Genomic DNA, 15,379 nt, shown 5'->3' on the forward strand with positions numbered 1-15,379 from the left:
CCAGACTTATCCAAGCCACCTTATGAGGCACCTGAGCCCTCCACAGGAATGTTGCGAGTTGATGAAAGAAAGTAAGCCTTCCTTTCCCAAACAGTGACCTCTGCCAGCTTCTCAGCTCACAAAGGCAGTTTTCCTCCACCCACTGCTGCAGCCTCCATAAAAGCCCCTCTGGCTCATCCTGAATTCACAAAGAAGTACACTGGATGAACTTTCGGGATATGCAGATCACTTAAAATGTATTTAACAACTGGAGTTATCTTTGCTGAATAACATAAAACACTGAGAGGATATCAGACTATTTGAGAGCATGGCGAACGCATTCTGCTCTGTGCTTCTCCTTTGGACAATCGTAATCTTACTCAGTGGTCTCGGCTGCTTGTGTGAGCATGATGGCAAAGTGAACGCAGAAGGCGTTGGGCAGTCGAAGACGCCTCACCTGATCTTCATCATGGTGGATGACCAGGGCTACGGAGACGTTGGCTACCACGGCTCAGACATCCACACTCCTGCGCTGGACCAGCTGGCAGCAGAGGGCGTCAAGCTGGAAAACTATTACGTCCAGCCTATCTGCTCTCCTTCTCGCAGTCAGCTCATGACAGGACGGTAGGCTCCTACTTGTTGTCATCTGATGACTTTTAACTTGGCACCAAAAGGCTTTTTATCAGCATATATTACATTCATAACAGGAAAATGACAGTAGTGCCTTTTAAGTGTTTTTCCTACACTGCAAATGCACAAAATCTTACTTGCAGAGTATTTTTGGTCTAGTTTCTAGTGCAAATATGTCAGAACGCTTGACATAAGACTAAACCAACTTACAAGACAGTTTCTGCAAAATATAGGAGCTTGTTTTGAGTCAGAAAAACCTTTTAATGTTGATGAAAAAGTACTAGTTTAACTAGTACCAATTAGTACTTTTTCATCTATTACTGCATTTTATTTGTCTACTTTATATCTGCTGTAAGAGAATAAAGTCAGTTTTGCTCAATTTCAACGGATTGATTATAAAATTGGTGAAAGTAACAGAGAAAGAGACCCAACACCTGCACCTTTAGTTCAAAGGACAAAAACAAACCTCACATTTTTAGAGTGAGATATATAATCAGAAATCACCTTAAAATCAGCTGTATCTTGGTTTCAAACAGTCTAATGTAGTGTTTCTGTGGTTGCAGTTACCAAATTCACACTGGACTACAGCATTCGATCATCCGACCGCGTCAGCCGCTCTGTTTGCCCCCAGACGTCCCCACTCTGCCCGAGCGCCTGGCTGAGGCTGGATACGCCACGCACATGGTTGGGAAATGGCACCTGGGGTTCTCCAGGCCAGACTGCCTGCCCACACGGCGCGGATTCCAGAGCTTCCTGGGAACCCTGACGGGCAGCGGGGACCACTTCTCCTACCAGAGCTGCGATGGGGCTGAGGCTTGTGGATTTGACTTGCACGATGGGAACAGACCCGCCTGGGAGATGAGAGGAAACTACTCTACGCTGCTCTACATTGAAAGGCGAGGAATAAACAAAATCATCCATAAAGAGGGACCAAAGCATAACACAATGTCATGCAAAAGCACTGATGCCTCTTAAACCTTTACTTTTTTAACTTATTACTGCTGCAACCACAAATCATCACCTTCCTAAAGTAATAGCCAAAAGTCAAAAAAAGTGATTTTTTTTTTGTTGCCTAAAATATCTAAATAAAGAAGAGGTGGCCATTAGTTTAGGAAAGTGACAAAATGATGTTGACATTTTGTGTCAAAAAGTAGTGAAAAATTGCTAAGTGGAACAAGAATGTTTCATAGTTTCTAAAATTTTTGCTAAGGGTTGACAGCAACCAGTTTCATCTTCCTGAAGTTCACCACTGCATGATACTGCTACTACCATGTTTCAATGTGGGGACAGTATGTTCCAGTGAAGGTGCAGCGCTAATATAGTTTTCATGTAGTCTGGCTCACCAATAGGACCTCTTTCAGGTCTTTATTATGGCTTTTTGAGCAATCAACGATTAGTTCTGTCTATGTATTTCCCCACCTGACCAGCAGGTCTCTGCAACTCCTCTAGAGCTACCAATGGAGTCTAGGTTACTTCTCTGCTGTATGTCCCAAACTCCTTTCATTTCTGAAGAAAACTGACACGGCAAGATTTTAGTTAGGAATAGCAAGAACAGATGGAGCACATGCAAATGAATACCCTAAGATAATTCCACTTATGGATGGATAGAGTTTATTAAAATAAACTTTATTAAATAAACCCTATCCATCCATCCATCCATCCATCCATCCATCCATCCATCCATCCATCCATCCATCCATCCATCCATCCATCCATCCATCCATCCATCCATCAGAGTCCCTCCAGCACGTCACACAAACAAACTGAAGCTTGTTTTTGAGACGTGACAAAAGGTAAACAAAAGAAAGTTACTTTGAAAGGTGTTGCATCTTACAAAGTTCTGCTTTTCAATCCAGAGTCAAGAAGATTTTGCAGAGCCACAACTCCCAAAGGCCACTCTTCCTCTACTTGTCCCTGCAGGCTGCACACACTCCTCTGCAGGCACCGGACGTTTTCCTGCACCACTATGCCGCGCAGAGCAATCGTCAAAGGCGTCACTACGCAGCCATGCTTAGCTGCTTGGACGAGGGGATTGCGGAGCTTGTCAAAGAGCTGAAGACTAGCGGTCTCTATCAAAACTCCGTCTTGATCTACTCGTCCGATAACGGAGGACAGCCGCTCTCAGGCGGGAGCAACTGGCCACTGAGAGGAGGGAAGGGGACCTACTGGGAAGGAGGCATCCGGGCGGTGGGGTTTGTCCATAGTCCCCTTTTGAAGAGGAAGGGGATGGTAAGCAGAGCCCTGATCCATGTTTCTGACTGGTATCCCACATTACTCGGGCTTGCAGGGGCCCTGCAACCCCACTACAAACTGGACGGCCATAACGTCTGGGTTAGCATCAGCGAGGGTTTGCCTTGTCCCCGCACGGAAATCCTTTTAAACATTGACCCTGTGTCCAGGAAACCCGGGGAGCCCTACGACAAGGCGCTGGAACTCAATGGCTTCGGGATCTGGGACACAGCAGTGAGAGCCGCGCTCAGGGTGGGTGACTGGAAGCTACTGACAGGAAATGTGGGTGATGGAGACTGGATACCACCACAGGCTCTTCCTGTTGGCCCGGAACGGTGGCAGAAGCTTGAGAAGCGGCGCAATAGGCTGGGGAAGTCGGTGTGGCTGTTCAACGTCAGCGCGGACCCGTACGAGAGGTTTGACCTCGCCGAGGTTCGTCCAGCGGTGGTGAAACATCTGCTGGCTAGACTGGCGGAGTACAACCACACTGCTGTGATGGCGAGGAATCCACCCGATGATCCTATGGCTGACCCGGAACTACATGGGGGAGTATGGAGCCCATGGCTGGGCCTGGAGGGGTGGGGAAGAAACGAGAAAGACAAAGATGGCAAAAAGGGAAAGACTCCAAAGGTTAGGCATTGCAAATTGTGCAAATTAAAAGCCCTATTTAAAAAAGTAGAGTCACGTCTGGAAAGAAAAACCCTTTTCTAGTTGATAAATGTACACGCAGTCCATACCAAAAGGATTTTGTTTATTTCAAGTTGATGTTTGTACATTTACAAACCTCTGAGCGCTCAGTTGGACTCCATTTACAAACTGGAGTACTACTGAATGCTACTAGTTTCTCTGAATTTTATTTTGAATACAAATTATTAAAATGAATTTGTAAAAAAAAATTGAAAACCATGTTTTAATTCACAAATATAAACTATTTTGTGTCACATGAAATCCTAATAACATAAATTCAAAGTCCTGGTTGCAATGTGACACAGAGTGATCAAGTTCCACAGGGGCAAATACTTTATCTGGACAGAGTTTATACATTTTGTAGTTACTGTAAATAATCATCATATGTGTATAACAAGTGTCACCAATTTATTTGAAAAGTTAAACAGCTAACATGTTAAGAAGTCGTCTCAGGGACGCTGAAAAGGTAAATAAAGCCCTGAATCAGAAATTCGAATCCAATAGAAGGTTAACAGTGGAGAAAGAAATACTGAGTCTTGATGAGCAATAAAAAAAATAAAAAAAAGCACAAATCAGATGGACGAAAACCCAAAACCGAATCCTGAAGGTCGTCAGATAAAATGGCCGACAAGCAGAGATGACTGCGTGTCTGGCTGAAGATGATGACTCATTCCAGGTCCTGCAGCCAAACTGCAGCGCAGGGTCTGCGGACCTTTGCCGGACCGAGCGGCCAGCGTTGTGTTTGTCACTGCGCATGTCAAATGTCATTTTGTGCTCTTACACATACAGTTCTCTCTTTTGGCCTTCAAAGACCTCTGACCTCTACATGTCTCTTTGTGGTGGCCCTAAAGGTTCAGCAGCCGATACAGCCAGACTTCTGTGAATGTTTACATGCGTCTATAAACTCATGTGTTGTGTAATAAAAAGCACATAGATAACTGGTTTAAATACAGAAATAAATTTTAAAAAAAGCTGTTTCAGAGTTTGCCAGGATGAACACTTGAGGACTTTTTAGGTCTGAAATTTGACTAGGCCATTCTACCACATAAGCCTACTTGGATTTAAATTATTTGATATCAGATTTAAACCCAAAATTATTTGCACCCCTGCAAATAATAATTGGCAGACTTATACTGAAAATTATACACAAAAAAAAGAAATTCCCAGAATTAAAAGACTACTGTGAACTCCATCAAAATCTGATCATAGAAAACCAAGAGAACAGCCGTACAAGCTTTTCTTTTGTAATATAAAGCTATATTTTCTGTAAAAACCTCCGTTACCTCCATCTCACCACATAAGAGAGAATATCTGCTCGTGCAGTTGAGTTGTTATCAGTGTGAACATCCGTCCCCAGGACAGCGGTCGGGGGAAGCCACAGCTTCTCCCAGTGCTGTCTGATCCGCTGTGATGTTTGGCCTGTTGGTGAGGCTTCCTCTGTAATGCAAAGTGATGGGATCAGATCACAGATGGTGCTGTTGGTCTTTTGCCCCATCCGCCCCAACAAAACACTCCAAAATGGTTAGTTTGTTGCAGCTCACTGTTTGACCCAATTTTTTTTAGGTATGTATGTGTGTGCGTCTATTTGTAATAAATTACCATTTTCCTGACACATACCATGTTGTGGGGATTAACTGCTCCTTGTGGGGACCGAGTCCCCACAAGGGGAAACGCTGTTTTTGGGTCAGGGGCTAGATTTAGGACTAAGGTGGGAATTGAGTTTTGGTTAGGGTTAGATAGGTAATGGATAGTGTTAGGATAAGGTAGAAATAAATGGAAGTAAATGGAAAGTCCCCTCAAAGATAGCCATGCAAACATGTGTGTGTGTCTCGGACTGATTTCGCAACGCTTCTGACAGCAATCCTACATGCTCCGGCAACAGGGCTGCAGGTTTCTCTTCACGATGAATATTCAACTGTCCTTCAACGCCGTTTCGCCCCTCGACACGGCCAGCTGCCACACTTTTCTCTCCTCCCTCCTTGTTCTCCCCGTGTCCCTCGGCTCTTTGCTCAGTCCCTCTGCAAACTACCCTCTTCGTTTTTTGATTTTTTTTTTTTCCTCGTGTGCATCCCACTCACTTGTTGGTGCTCATTTGGAAGATCAAACTGAAGTGGTGTTTTGCTGGGAGATCTGTGCTGTGCAGTTAAATTTGAAGAGTGGAGGAGGAAGGAAAGGCGTCCTCAGAGGATGCAGGGAGGCTGCGGGGGGCTGCTGTGCCTTTGAGTGCTTGCAAACGTGCTTGTGATCAGATTAAAGTCCTGTTCAGTGAAATTCTCTCAGTGCATGTATCACACACAGACACCGGCTATAACAGAAAAAAAGGAGTGTTGAATATTTTATTTAAGTTGTCATTTTCTGCTAAATTTAAAAATTACTTCGTACGCCAGACTTCAGTTTTAAAAATAGTTTAGTGAACATCGGTGTGAATGAAGTGTTTTTGACAGCCTCGTGTGTTACAGTCAAATTGAAATGAAATTACAGTAAAACTGTAATAAAATTACAGTATGGCCACTGTAAAAAAATTAAAGTTACTGTATATTCTACAGTGACTTTTTTTAACAGTGCCTGCTGTTACCCTGCTGTTTATGAATCTTAATTGTGTGGATGTTTTGTAATTAAATTTTGTTAATAAATTATTTTAAAAAAATAACATATAGTGCCTGTGTAAGTTAACATAAAACTGAAAAGTTAGTAATTAAAATGAATAAATTGAATCACATTATCTTAAAAATAAATTCAAAATTTCAAAATGTTTGTAGAGTAAATGCATTTTACTCGAGATTGGTTGGAGATTAGCTACTATACACTACATAGCATATTTAGCTGTTGAAAGATGCTACATCATTTCAGTGTAGAAGTATTCCCCATCCCCCAAAAATCAATGCAAACTGTAAATCAGTTTCATGTAACTCTTACATTATGTTTTATCAGTAACTGCACTTATATAATAACTGCTCCATTCTTCGGGGAGTGATAAAATTATACAGATAAATACAACCTTGCAACTGAAAGCTTTCAAATCCAAGTCAGAGCAAGAATTTTAAGAACCAAAAGAAACACCAGATGGAGCTCCCTGTTTGACTCCGATGTCATCAGGAAAGTAAACGTCGCTAACAAAGCAGCTCCTGCTGCAGTTGTTGTGCTTTTTTAACCAAAGGAAATTCTGGACGGTCCATGCGACGACGAGATCGAGCTGATCAGGCAACTCAAAACCTGTCAGTTCAGACCTTCATTTTTTCTTCTGTGAGCTTGATCTGTTCGGCTCTTCCTCAAATGGCTAAATCCAGAAATGACAGCTTCTTGATAAACGCTCAAACATATCAAACTGCAGAACTCATCTCTTATATAAGCCTATAGCAAATATAGCACTGNACTTTAAGCAATGGTCAATCTAACCCAACCTCTGGGTAGTTTCCATAACCCAATATTCTGGGTCAAACCAACTGATTTGAGTGAAAACAACCAATTTATACGGTCCAAATTTGACCCAAGCTCTGGGTTCTTGGGTTCTTTTTAACCCAGCATTCTTTAGTGTGCAGTCACCGATTGAACTAATAGCATGCAAGTGTATTTTCTTTAACAAGACAGAGAATAGTGGACTTATAAACATCATGCTATACTGTAAAACAAAAATATCTTTTCATGGTTTTGTTAAAATTCTGGAATTTTAAGAAAAAACAGATGTTTTGGTTTCAGTTAACAAAAGTGCTTGCAGTACTTTTTAAATCCCCTTGGTGTCTCTCTCCACTATCTGTGGCTCGGTAAAAAAAAAAAAAAAAAAAAAACACACACACACACACACACACACACACACACACACACACACACACACACACACACACACACACACACACACACACACGCACTTGTGATTCATGATGTTGTTTTCATTGCATCTAAGCCAGCATGATGCTGCTGACGGGAGACGTCTGATAAGATGAAATAACCTGACCGTGAAGCCGCTGTGACAAAGTGGGAGAAAAAGTTTCTTCAAAGTTTAGCAGTGGCCTCTACGGCGTGAGCGGTCCCCTCACCCACTTGGCCTCGTCTCTGCCAATCCATCACAGAGTGAGGCGAGGAGAATAGGGAGTGGATAGAGTTTCTGCTGGCTGGAAGATGATCCTCAAGTATTTGAGGAGAAGCCGGGCTACGGTCTCTGTCAGCGTCACCTTCAAGTCTGATGGGTGTCTGTGTGATGCATCAGACTCTACTGTCCGTCTAAGAGGAGACAAATTTGACCTTGGCCGTCCGTAAGTCTTAGATTACACAACGTATAAAAATGGTGGGGACAGAAATTTAAGTTAAATTTAATTTCAAGCAATTTCAAGCAAAATTAAACCTGCTGACAGTTATATCAGAGGTTTCAGATGCTGTTTGAAGTTTGTTGCAGAGCATCAGACGAGAAACAAAAACTAAACTGGCCGGGCAGGGAGGGAGAAGATTAGAGAAACAACCGAGACGTAACTCTGGAGGAGCTGCACACACACCAACAACTCAGGTGGGAGAAGCTAACACTCATCGTCCACTCCACAAATAAGGCTGCACATCATTCTGAACACCCCACTGCCATTGTGAAACATGGTAGTGGCGCCGTCATGCTGTGGGTAAGGAGACAAAAAGAAATAAAGACATGTTAGAGGTGACTTTAACGTATACCACTCCATAGATTTTTATTTGCTGAAAGAATAAGACCATCAAGTTTGTGGTTTTTAATGAGACCAATGTAAAAGATTCAATGGATATAAATACCTCTGAAAGACAATGGGATCTGTGAATATCAATAAAATTATATTGCTTTTGCTGTGTTTACTGACCACTAAGGGATCAGCTTACAGTGAATGTAAGATTCACAAAGGCTCCAGAAATCCCTCTCATGTTGGAATGTGGCTAAAAAAGTAAAAAATAAAAAGCCTCAGTCCAGTCACAAAAAGGCATAGACGTCCTCGCTCACCTTTACTACAGCCTCTGAGTGACTCATTCATTCATTGTCATGAATAAATCACACCCTTCCACTCTGCCGTGCTGGCTTTGCCGAAACCCACGAACAAACACAAACGTGCAGACGCACACCGCTGTTGGTCTTGAATTCATAAAACGAAGGCCTCCTCTTTGCTGCGATCCAGGAGAATGAAAACTTTTACGAGTCTGCCATTCTTCTTTTTTTTATGTGAAAGGTGCTTTAAAAGTAGAAAAGAGAAATGCTTTTTTTCTGGCACAATCGTTCGTCACCATGAGCTTTAAAAACTCGGCTCCACAGAACAGAAAACACAGAGACCATGTATATTTTTTTCTACCTTCTCAGCTCAGGTAGTTGTTGAAAAAAGTACAATCCCTTGGTGTACACCTAAAGAAGACTTTTGCCACTTTCCATTTTCAACACTCCCCAATCCTGCACTCTCCTGGTGACTCACATCTCCCTACATTTCCCTTAGGTGCACTGATGGCTAAACCCCTAAACCCCAATACCCATACAGCAAGGATGGGTGCTGGGTGTTTATTCCTTTTTTTTTTCTTTTTTTACGTTGCACTCCCTAAAGCCTGTCTGATCCCTAATTTTTCCAACCTTCATCTTGTTTTTGTCGTGCCTTTAATGCCCTGTGTTCCTCTCTTGTTTGCTCTCATTTCCCACCATCTCCCGGTCTTACGTATCGTCACCTTTCCCGATCTCCCGCTCTCACTTTGGGGAGAAAAGGCCTGTGAAATTTCGCACAGGGTTTGGCAACACGAGTTTGCTTCTCCGGCGAAGGAAATGGACTTGCGTCCGAGGCATTGATTTCTTCCAGGCATAATGGGAAGGAGATGGCGGTGAGGTGAGGGCTAAGAGCCCAGTGGTCGATACATATTCTCATCACGATGCCTGATGTTCCCCTGATAGGTTTCAGTGACCCATACAGTGTGGGCGGCAGTTCTGATCAGGTAACTCTATTAATTTTGTAGAACAAAGCCACGAGGTAAAAAAAAAAAAAAAAAATGACAGAGATTATTTGATTTTCATAATGGATGTGGGCAATAATTTGAAACATGCAGTGCGGGAAGTTAAAGTGGGGATGTTAAATGTGTCTCGTTAGTGAGAATGGCAGCCCTGAATACAATGAAAGAAAGACCCGGTCAAAATTGTTAGCTTGGGGGGGAAAAAATGATTGATATATCTTCTCTTCACTGTTTCCTAAAATGGTGACATTGCTGATGCAGGTTTGTGGTGAATGTGGAAACATCAACCTAATTTCAAAAAATAACTTAATGTGATAGTTTTTGGATTTTTAAAGATTTTGTTTAAAGGACTTTTCTCACCCATAGTCTCTAACTCTATTGATGTCCTTCTTTTGTCCAAATCCAGATTCATTTGTTCTGGAAGCTGAAGCTAATGGCCAAAGAGGACTTAGACATATAGATATTCATGTGAACATTCATTTGAACTATTAATCCTGCTTGCATTTAGAGGTTATTTACACCAAACGTAATAATATTTCATGCAGGAAATGGAGGCAGAAGGCAGCATGCCATTAACTATGTTCCTGATGGAATATGTAGTGTTTCCAGTCAGTAAAACTAATAAAAAGGTAAGTAATAATTCAACTTCCTAGAAAAGAGAATGAATCCTCAGAGCAGTGGACCCCATTTCAGCAGATTTTAGTAATGTTAAGACAACTGAAAGTGGAACATATTTATATTCGCCATGTGCAGTGACTTTGTGGCAGACGTTAATCATCACAATGCTGTGCTTCACACATGAAGCTCATTGGCAGGGCACCACCTCTTGCCTTTTTTCCTGTGTAAATCATTAGTGACCTCTGTGTAAATAGTATAAATGTCAATAAAACAGCATTTGCTTTTACGAAACATTTTGAGACCGGAGTTGTTTTAGATCAAAGGCTAGCTGTTAGCTTCAGCTACTGGACCAACTAATCTGGATTAATGCTAAATGAAGACGCCAAAAACTACTGTCAGGAAGATAGTAGCTTCATATAGCACCCCTTCATGTTTAAAATGTATTCTTTGTTTGTTTATTTATTATTATTATTATTGTTATTATTATTAGTGTTGTTGTTGTTGTTGTTGTTCAACTCCACTAAATGTTTATTTTCAGACTTTTAAAGCTGAATTTTGATGGCGCAGCGTAGATTCCTCTCAGCTGTATTCAGATTATGATACGATTTGTAGATGTTTTTCTGCTCCTCAGCCTCCTGTGGATCTTTGGCAGTCAAATATGAATTCTGACTTGCCTGCCTGGCAGTCCTACAAGTAGCCTAGAAATATTTTTTGGTCTCCCTGACCTCAACTTGACCTCCCACGTCGTTGCAAACTGCCATTTTCCGAGTGCAACAGAAACTGAGCAAACAGCTGAAACGACCATAAACCTCCATTACCGTCCTTTTTTTTTCTATCAAGATTGCTCTTCAAAGTTGGACTGACTCTTCACCAGCTTTTTTTTTTTTAGAACATGTATTTGAATTGTTATGGGGAATGAGGAACTGCAGGAAGTAATGTAACAGGGGGTGAAAGGCCATGACTTAACTACTTATGTTTTTCAAATGCCATTTTATCTGAAACATTTTTTCTTGATTATTGTCAGTTTGTCGTATTGTTGCATGTATATAAGGATTTTTATATACACACAGTTTACAGCGTACTGTAAAGTAGATTTAAATAGCAATAAGTTTACTTTCCAGACTTATCCAAGCCACCTTATGAGGCACCTGAGCCCTCCACAGGAATGTTGCGAGTTGATGAAAGAAAGTAAGCCTTCCTTTCCCAAACAGTGACCTCTGCCAGCTTCTCAGCTCACAAAGGCAGTTTTCCTCCACCCACTGCTGCAGCCTCCATAAAAGCCCCTCTGGCTCATCCTGAATTCACAAAGAAGTACACTGGATGAACTTTCGGGATATGCAGATCACTTAAAATGTATTTAACAACTGGAGTTATCTTTGCTGAATAACATAAAACACTGAGAGGATATCAGACTATTTGAGAGCATGGCGAACGCATTCTGCTCCGTGCTTCTCCTTTGGACAAGCGTAATCTTACTGAGTGGTCTCGGCTGCTTGTGTGAGCATGATGGCAAAGTGAACGCAGAAGGCGTTGGGCAGTCGAAGACGCCTCACCTGATCTTCATCATGGTGGATGACCAGGGCTACGGAGACGTTGGCTACCACGGCTCAGACATCCACACTCCTGCGCTGGACCAGCTGGCAGCAGAGGGCGTCAAGCTGGAAAACTATTACGTCCAGCCTATCTGCTCTCCTTCTCGCAGTCAGCTCATGACAGGACGGTAGGCTCCTACTTGTTGTCATCTGATGACTTTTAACTTGGCACCAAAAGGCTTTTTATCAGCATATATTACATTCATAACAGGAAAATGACAGTAGTGCCTTTTAAGTGTTTTTCCTACACTGCAAATGCACAAAATCTTACTTGCAGAGTATTTTTGGTCTAGTTTCTAGTGCAAATATGTCAGAACGCTTGACATAAGACTAAACTAACTTACAAGTAAGTTTCTGCAAAATATAGGAGCTTGTTTTGAGTCAGAAAAACCTTTTAATGTTGATGAAAAAGTACTAGTTTAACTAGTACCAATTAGTACTTTTTCATCTATTACTGCATTTTATTTGTCTACTTTATATCTGCTGTAAGAGAATAAAGTCAGTTTTGCTCAATTTCAACGGATTGATTATAAAATTGGTGAAAGTAACAGAGAAAGAGACCCAACACCTGCACCTTTAGTTCAAAGGACAAAAACAAACCTCACATTTTTAGAGTGAGATATATAATCAGAAATCACCTTAAAATCAGCTGTATCTTGGTTTCAAACAGTCTAATGTAGTGTTTCTGTGGTTGCAGTTACCAAATTCACACTGGACTACAGCATTCGATCATCCGACCGCGTCAGCCGCTCTGTTTGCCCCCAGACGTCCCCACTCTGCCCGAGCGCCTGGCTGAGGCTGGATACGCCACGCACATGGTTGGGAAATGGCACCTGGGGTTCTCCAGGCCAGACTGCCTGCCCACACGGCGCGGATTCCAGAGCTTCCTGGGAACCCTGACGGGCAGCGGGGACCACTTCTCCTACCAGAGCTGCGATGGGGCTGAGGCTTGTGGATTTGACTTGCACGATGGGAACAGACCCGCCTGGGAGATGAGAGGAAACTACTCTACGCTGCTCTACATTGAAAGGCGAGGAATAAACAAAATTATCCATAAAGAGGGACCAAAGCATAACACAATGTCATGCAAAAGCACTGATGCCTCTTAAACCTTTACTTTAACTTATTACTGTTGCAACCACAAATCATCACCTTCCTAAAGTAATAGCCAAAAGTCAAAAAAGTGATTCTTTTTGTTGCCTAAAATATCTAAATAAAGAAGAGGTGGCCATTAGTTTAGGAAAGTGACAAAATGATGTTGACATTTTGTGTCAAAAAGTAATGAAAAATTGCTAAGTGGAACAAAAATGTTTAATAGTTTCTAAAATGTTTGCTAAGGGTTGACAGCAACCAGTTTCATCTTCCTGAAGTTCACCACTGCATGATACTGCTACTACCATGTTTCAAGGTGGGGACAGTATGTTCCAGTGAAGGTGCAGCGCTAATATAGTTTTCATGTAGTCTGGCTCACCAATAGGACCTCTTTCAGGTCTTTATTATGGCTTTTTGAGCAATCAACGATTAGTTCTGTCTATGTATTTCCCCACCTGACCAGCAGGTCTCTGCAACTCCTCTAGAGCTACCAATGGAGTCTAGGTTACTTCTCTGCTGTATGTCCCAAACTCCTTTCATTTCTGAAGAAAACTGACACGGCAAGATTTTAGCTAGGAATAGCAAGAACAGATGGAGCACATGCAAATGAATACCCTAAGATAATTCCACTTATGGATGGATAGAGTTTATTAAAATAAACTTTATTAAATAAACCCTATCCATCCATCCATCCATCCATCCATCCATCCATCAGTGTCCCTCCAGCACATCACACTGAACAAACAAACTGAAGCTTGTTTTTGAGACGTGACAAAAGGTAAACAAAAGAAAGTTACTTTGAAAGGTGTTGCATCTTACAAAGTTCTGCTTTTCAATCCAGAGTCAAGAAGATTTTGCAGAGCCACAACTCCCAAAGGCCACTCTTCCTCTACTTGTCCCTGCAGGCTGCACACACTCCTCTGCAGGCACCGGACGTTTTCCTGCACCACTATGCCGCGCAGAGCAATCGTCAAAGGCGTCACTACGCAGCCATGCTTAGCTGCTTGGACGAGGGGATTGCGGAGCTTGTCAAAGAGCTGAAGACTAGCGGTCTCTATCAAAACTCCGTCTTGATCTACTCGTCCGATAACGGAGGACAGCCGCTCTCAGGCGGGAGCAACTGGCCACTGAGAGGAGGGAAGGGGACCTACTGGGAAGGAGGCATCCGGGCGGTGGGGTTTGTCCATAGTCCCCTTTTGAAGAGGAAGGGGATGGTAAGCAGAGCCCTGATCCATGTTTCTGACTGGTATCCCACATTACTCGGGCTTGCAGGGGCCCTGCAACCCCACTACAAACTGGACGGCCATAACGTCTGGGTTAGCATCAGCGAGGGTTTGCCTTGTCCCCGCACGGAAATCCTTTTAAACATTGACCCTGTGTCCAGGAAACCCGGGGAGCCCTACGACAAGGCGCTGGAACTCAATGGCTTCGGGATCTGGGACACAGCAGTGAGAGCCGCGCTCAGGGTGGGTGACTGGAAGCTACTGACAGGAAATGTGGGTGATGGAGACTGGATACCACCGCAGGCTCTTCCTGTTGGCCCGGAACGGTGGCAGAAGCTTGAGAAGCGGCGCAATAGGCTGGGGAAGTCGGTGTGGCTGTTCAACGTCAGCGCGGACCCATACGAGAGGTTTGACCTCGCCGAGGTTCGTCCAGCGGTGGTGAAACATCTGCTGGCTAGACTGGCGGAGTACAACCACACTGCTGTGATGGCGAGGAATCCGCCCGATGATCCTATGGCTGACCCGGAACTACATGGGGGAGTATGGAGCCCATGGCTGGGCCTGGAGGGGTGGGGAAGAAACGAGAAAGACAAAGATGGCAAAAAGGGAAAGACTCCAAAGGTTAGGCATTGCAAATTGTGCAAATTAAAAGCCCTATTTAAAAAAGTAGAGTCACGTCTGGAAAGAAAAACCCTTTTCTAGTTGATAAATGTACACACAGTCCATACCAAAAGGATTTTGTTTATTTCAAGTTGGTATTTGTTCATTTACAAACCTCTGAGCGCTCAGTTGGACTCCATTTACAAACTGGAGTACTACTGAATGCTACTAGTTTCTCTGAATTTTATTTTGAATACAAATTATTAAAATGAATTTGTAAAAAAAAATTGAAAACCATGTTTTAATTCACAAATATAAACTATTTTGTGTCACATGAAATCCTAATAACATAAATTCAAAGTCCAGGTTGCAATGTGACACAGAGTGATCAAGTTCCACAGGGGCAAATACTTTATCTGGACAGAGTTTATACATTTTGTAGTTACTGTAAATAATCATCATATGTGTATAACAAGTGTCACCAATTTATTTGAAAAGTTAAACAGCTAACATGTTAAGAAGTCGTCTCAGGGACGCTGAAAAGGTAAATAAAGCCCTGAATCAGAAATTCGAATCCAATAGAAGGTTAACAGTGGAGAAAGAAATACTGAGTCTTGATGAGCAATAAAAAAAATAAAAAAAAGCACAAATCAGATGGACGAAAACCCAAAACCGAATCCTGAAGGTCGTCAGATAAAATGGCCGACAAGCAGAGATGACTGCGTGTCTAGCTGAAGACGATGACTCATTCCAGGTCCTGCAGCCAAACTGCAGCACAGGGTCTACGGACCTTTGCCG

At 42.6% G+C, this 15,379-nt stretch overlaps 2 protein-coding genes across 2 annotated transcripts; both read left to right on the forward strand.

Annotated features, from left to right (window-relative positions):
- The first annotated feature begins 307 nt into the window (after nucleotides 1-307).
- On the forward strand, nucleotides 308-4,244 carry LOC103137425 (arylsulfatase I-like). The gene is made up of 3 exons (XM_016670959.1): nucleotides 308-603; nucleotides 1,173-1,505; nucleotides 2,466-4,244. The coding sequence occupies exons 1-3, from the start codon at nucleotides 308-310 to the stop codon at nucleotides 3,547-3,549; spliced, it is 1,713 nt and encodes a 570-aa protein (XP_016526445.1). The 3' UTR covers nucleotides 3,550-4,244.
- A 7,144-nt stretch (nucleotides 4,245-11,388) lies between these two features.
- On the forward strand, nucleotides 11,389-14,761 carry LOC103137473 (arylsulfatase I-like). Its single transcript, XM_007551221.2, has 3 exons — nucleotides 11,389-11,794; nucleotides 12,364-12,696; nucleotides 13,600-14,761. The coding sequence occupies exons 1-3, from the start codon at nucleotides 11,499-11,501 to the stop codon at nucleotides 14,681-14,683; spliced, it is 1,713 nt and encodes a 570-aa protein (XP_007551283.1). The 5' UTR covers nucleotides 11,389-11,498; the 3' UTR covers nucleotides 14,684-14,761.
- The last annotated feature ends 618 nt before the right edge of the window (nucleotides 14,762-15,379 follow it).

Source organism: Poecilia formosa, unplaced genomic scaffold (assembly GCF_000485575.1).
Source record: "Poecilia formosa unplaced genomic scaffold, Poecilia_formosa-5.1.2 Scaffold40, whole genome shotgun sequence".
Lineage (NCBI taxonomy): Eukaryota > Metazoa > Chordata > Actinopteri > Cyprinodontiformes > Poeciliidae > Poecilia > Poecilia formosa.

Coding starts and splice junctions, on each gene's coding strand:
- LOC103137425 (XM_016670959.1), top strand. CDS start 308: ATGGCGAACGCATTCTGCTCTGTGCTTCTCCTTTGGACAATCGTAATC. Junction 604..1,172: donor AGTCAGCTCATGACAGGACG/GTAGGCTCCTAC, acceptor CTGTGGTTGCAG/TTACCAAATTCACACTGGAC. Junction 1,506..2,465: donor ACGCTGCTCTACATTGAAAG/GCGAGGAATAAA, acceptor TTTTCAATCCAG/AGTCAAGAAGATTTTGCAGA.
- LOC103137473 (XM_007551221.2), top strand. CDS start 11,499: ATGGCGAACGCATTCTGCTCCGTGCTTCTCCTTTGGACAAGCGTAATC. Junction 11,795..12,363: donor AGTCAGCTCATGACAGGACG/GTAGGCTCCTAC, acceptor CTGTGGTTGCAG/TTACCAAATTCACACTGGAC. Junction 12,697..13,599: donor ACGCTGCTCTACATTGAAAG/GCGAGGAATAAA, acceptor TTTTCAATCCAG/AGTCAAGAAGATTTTGCAGA.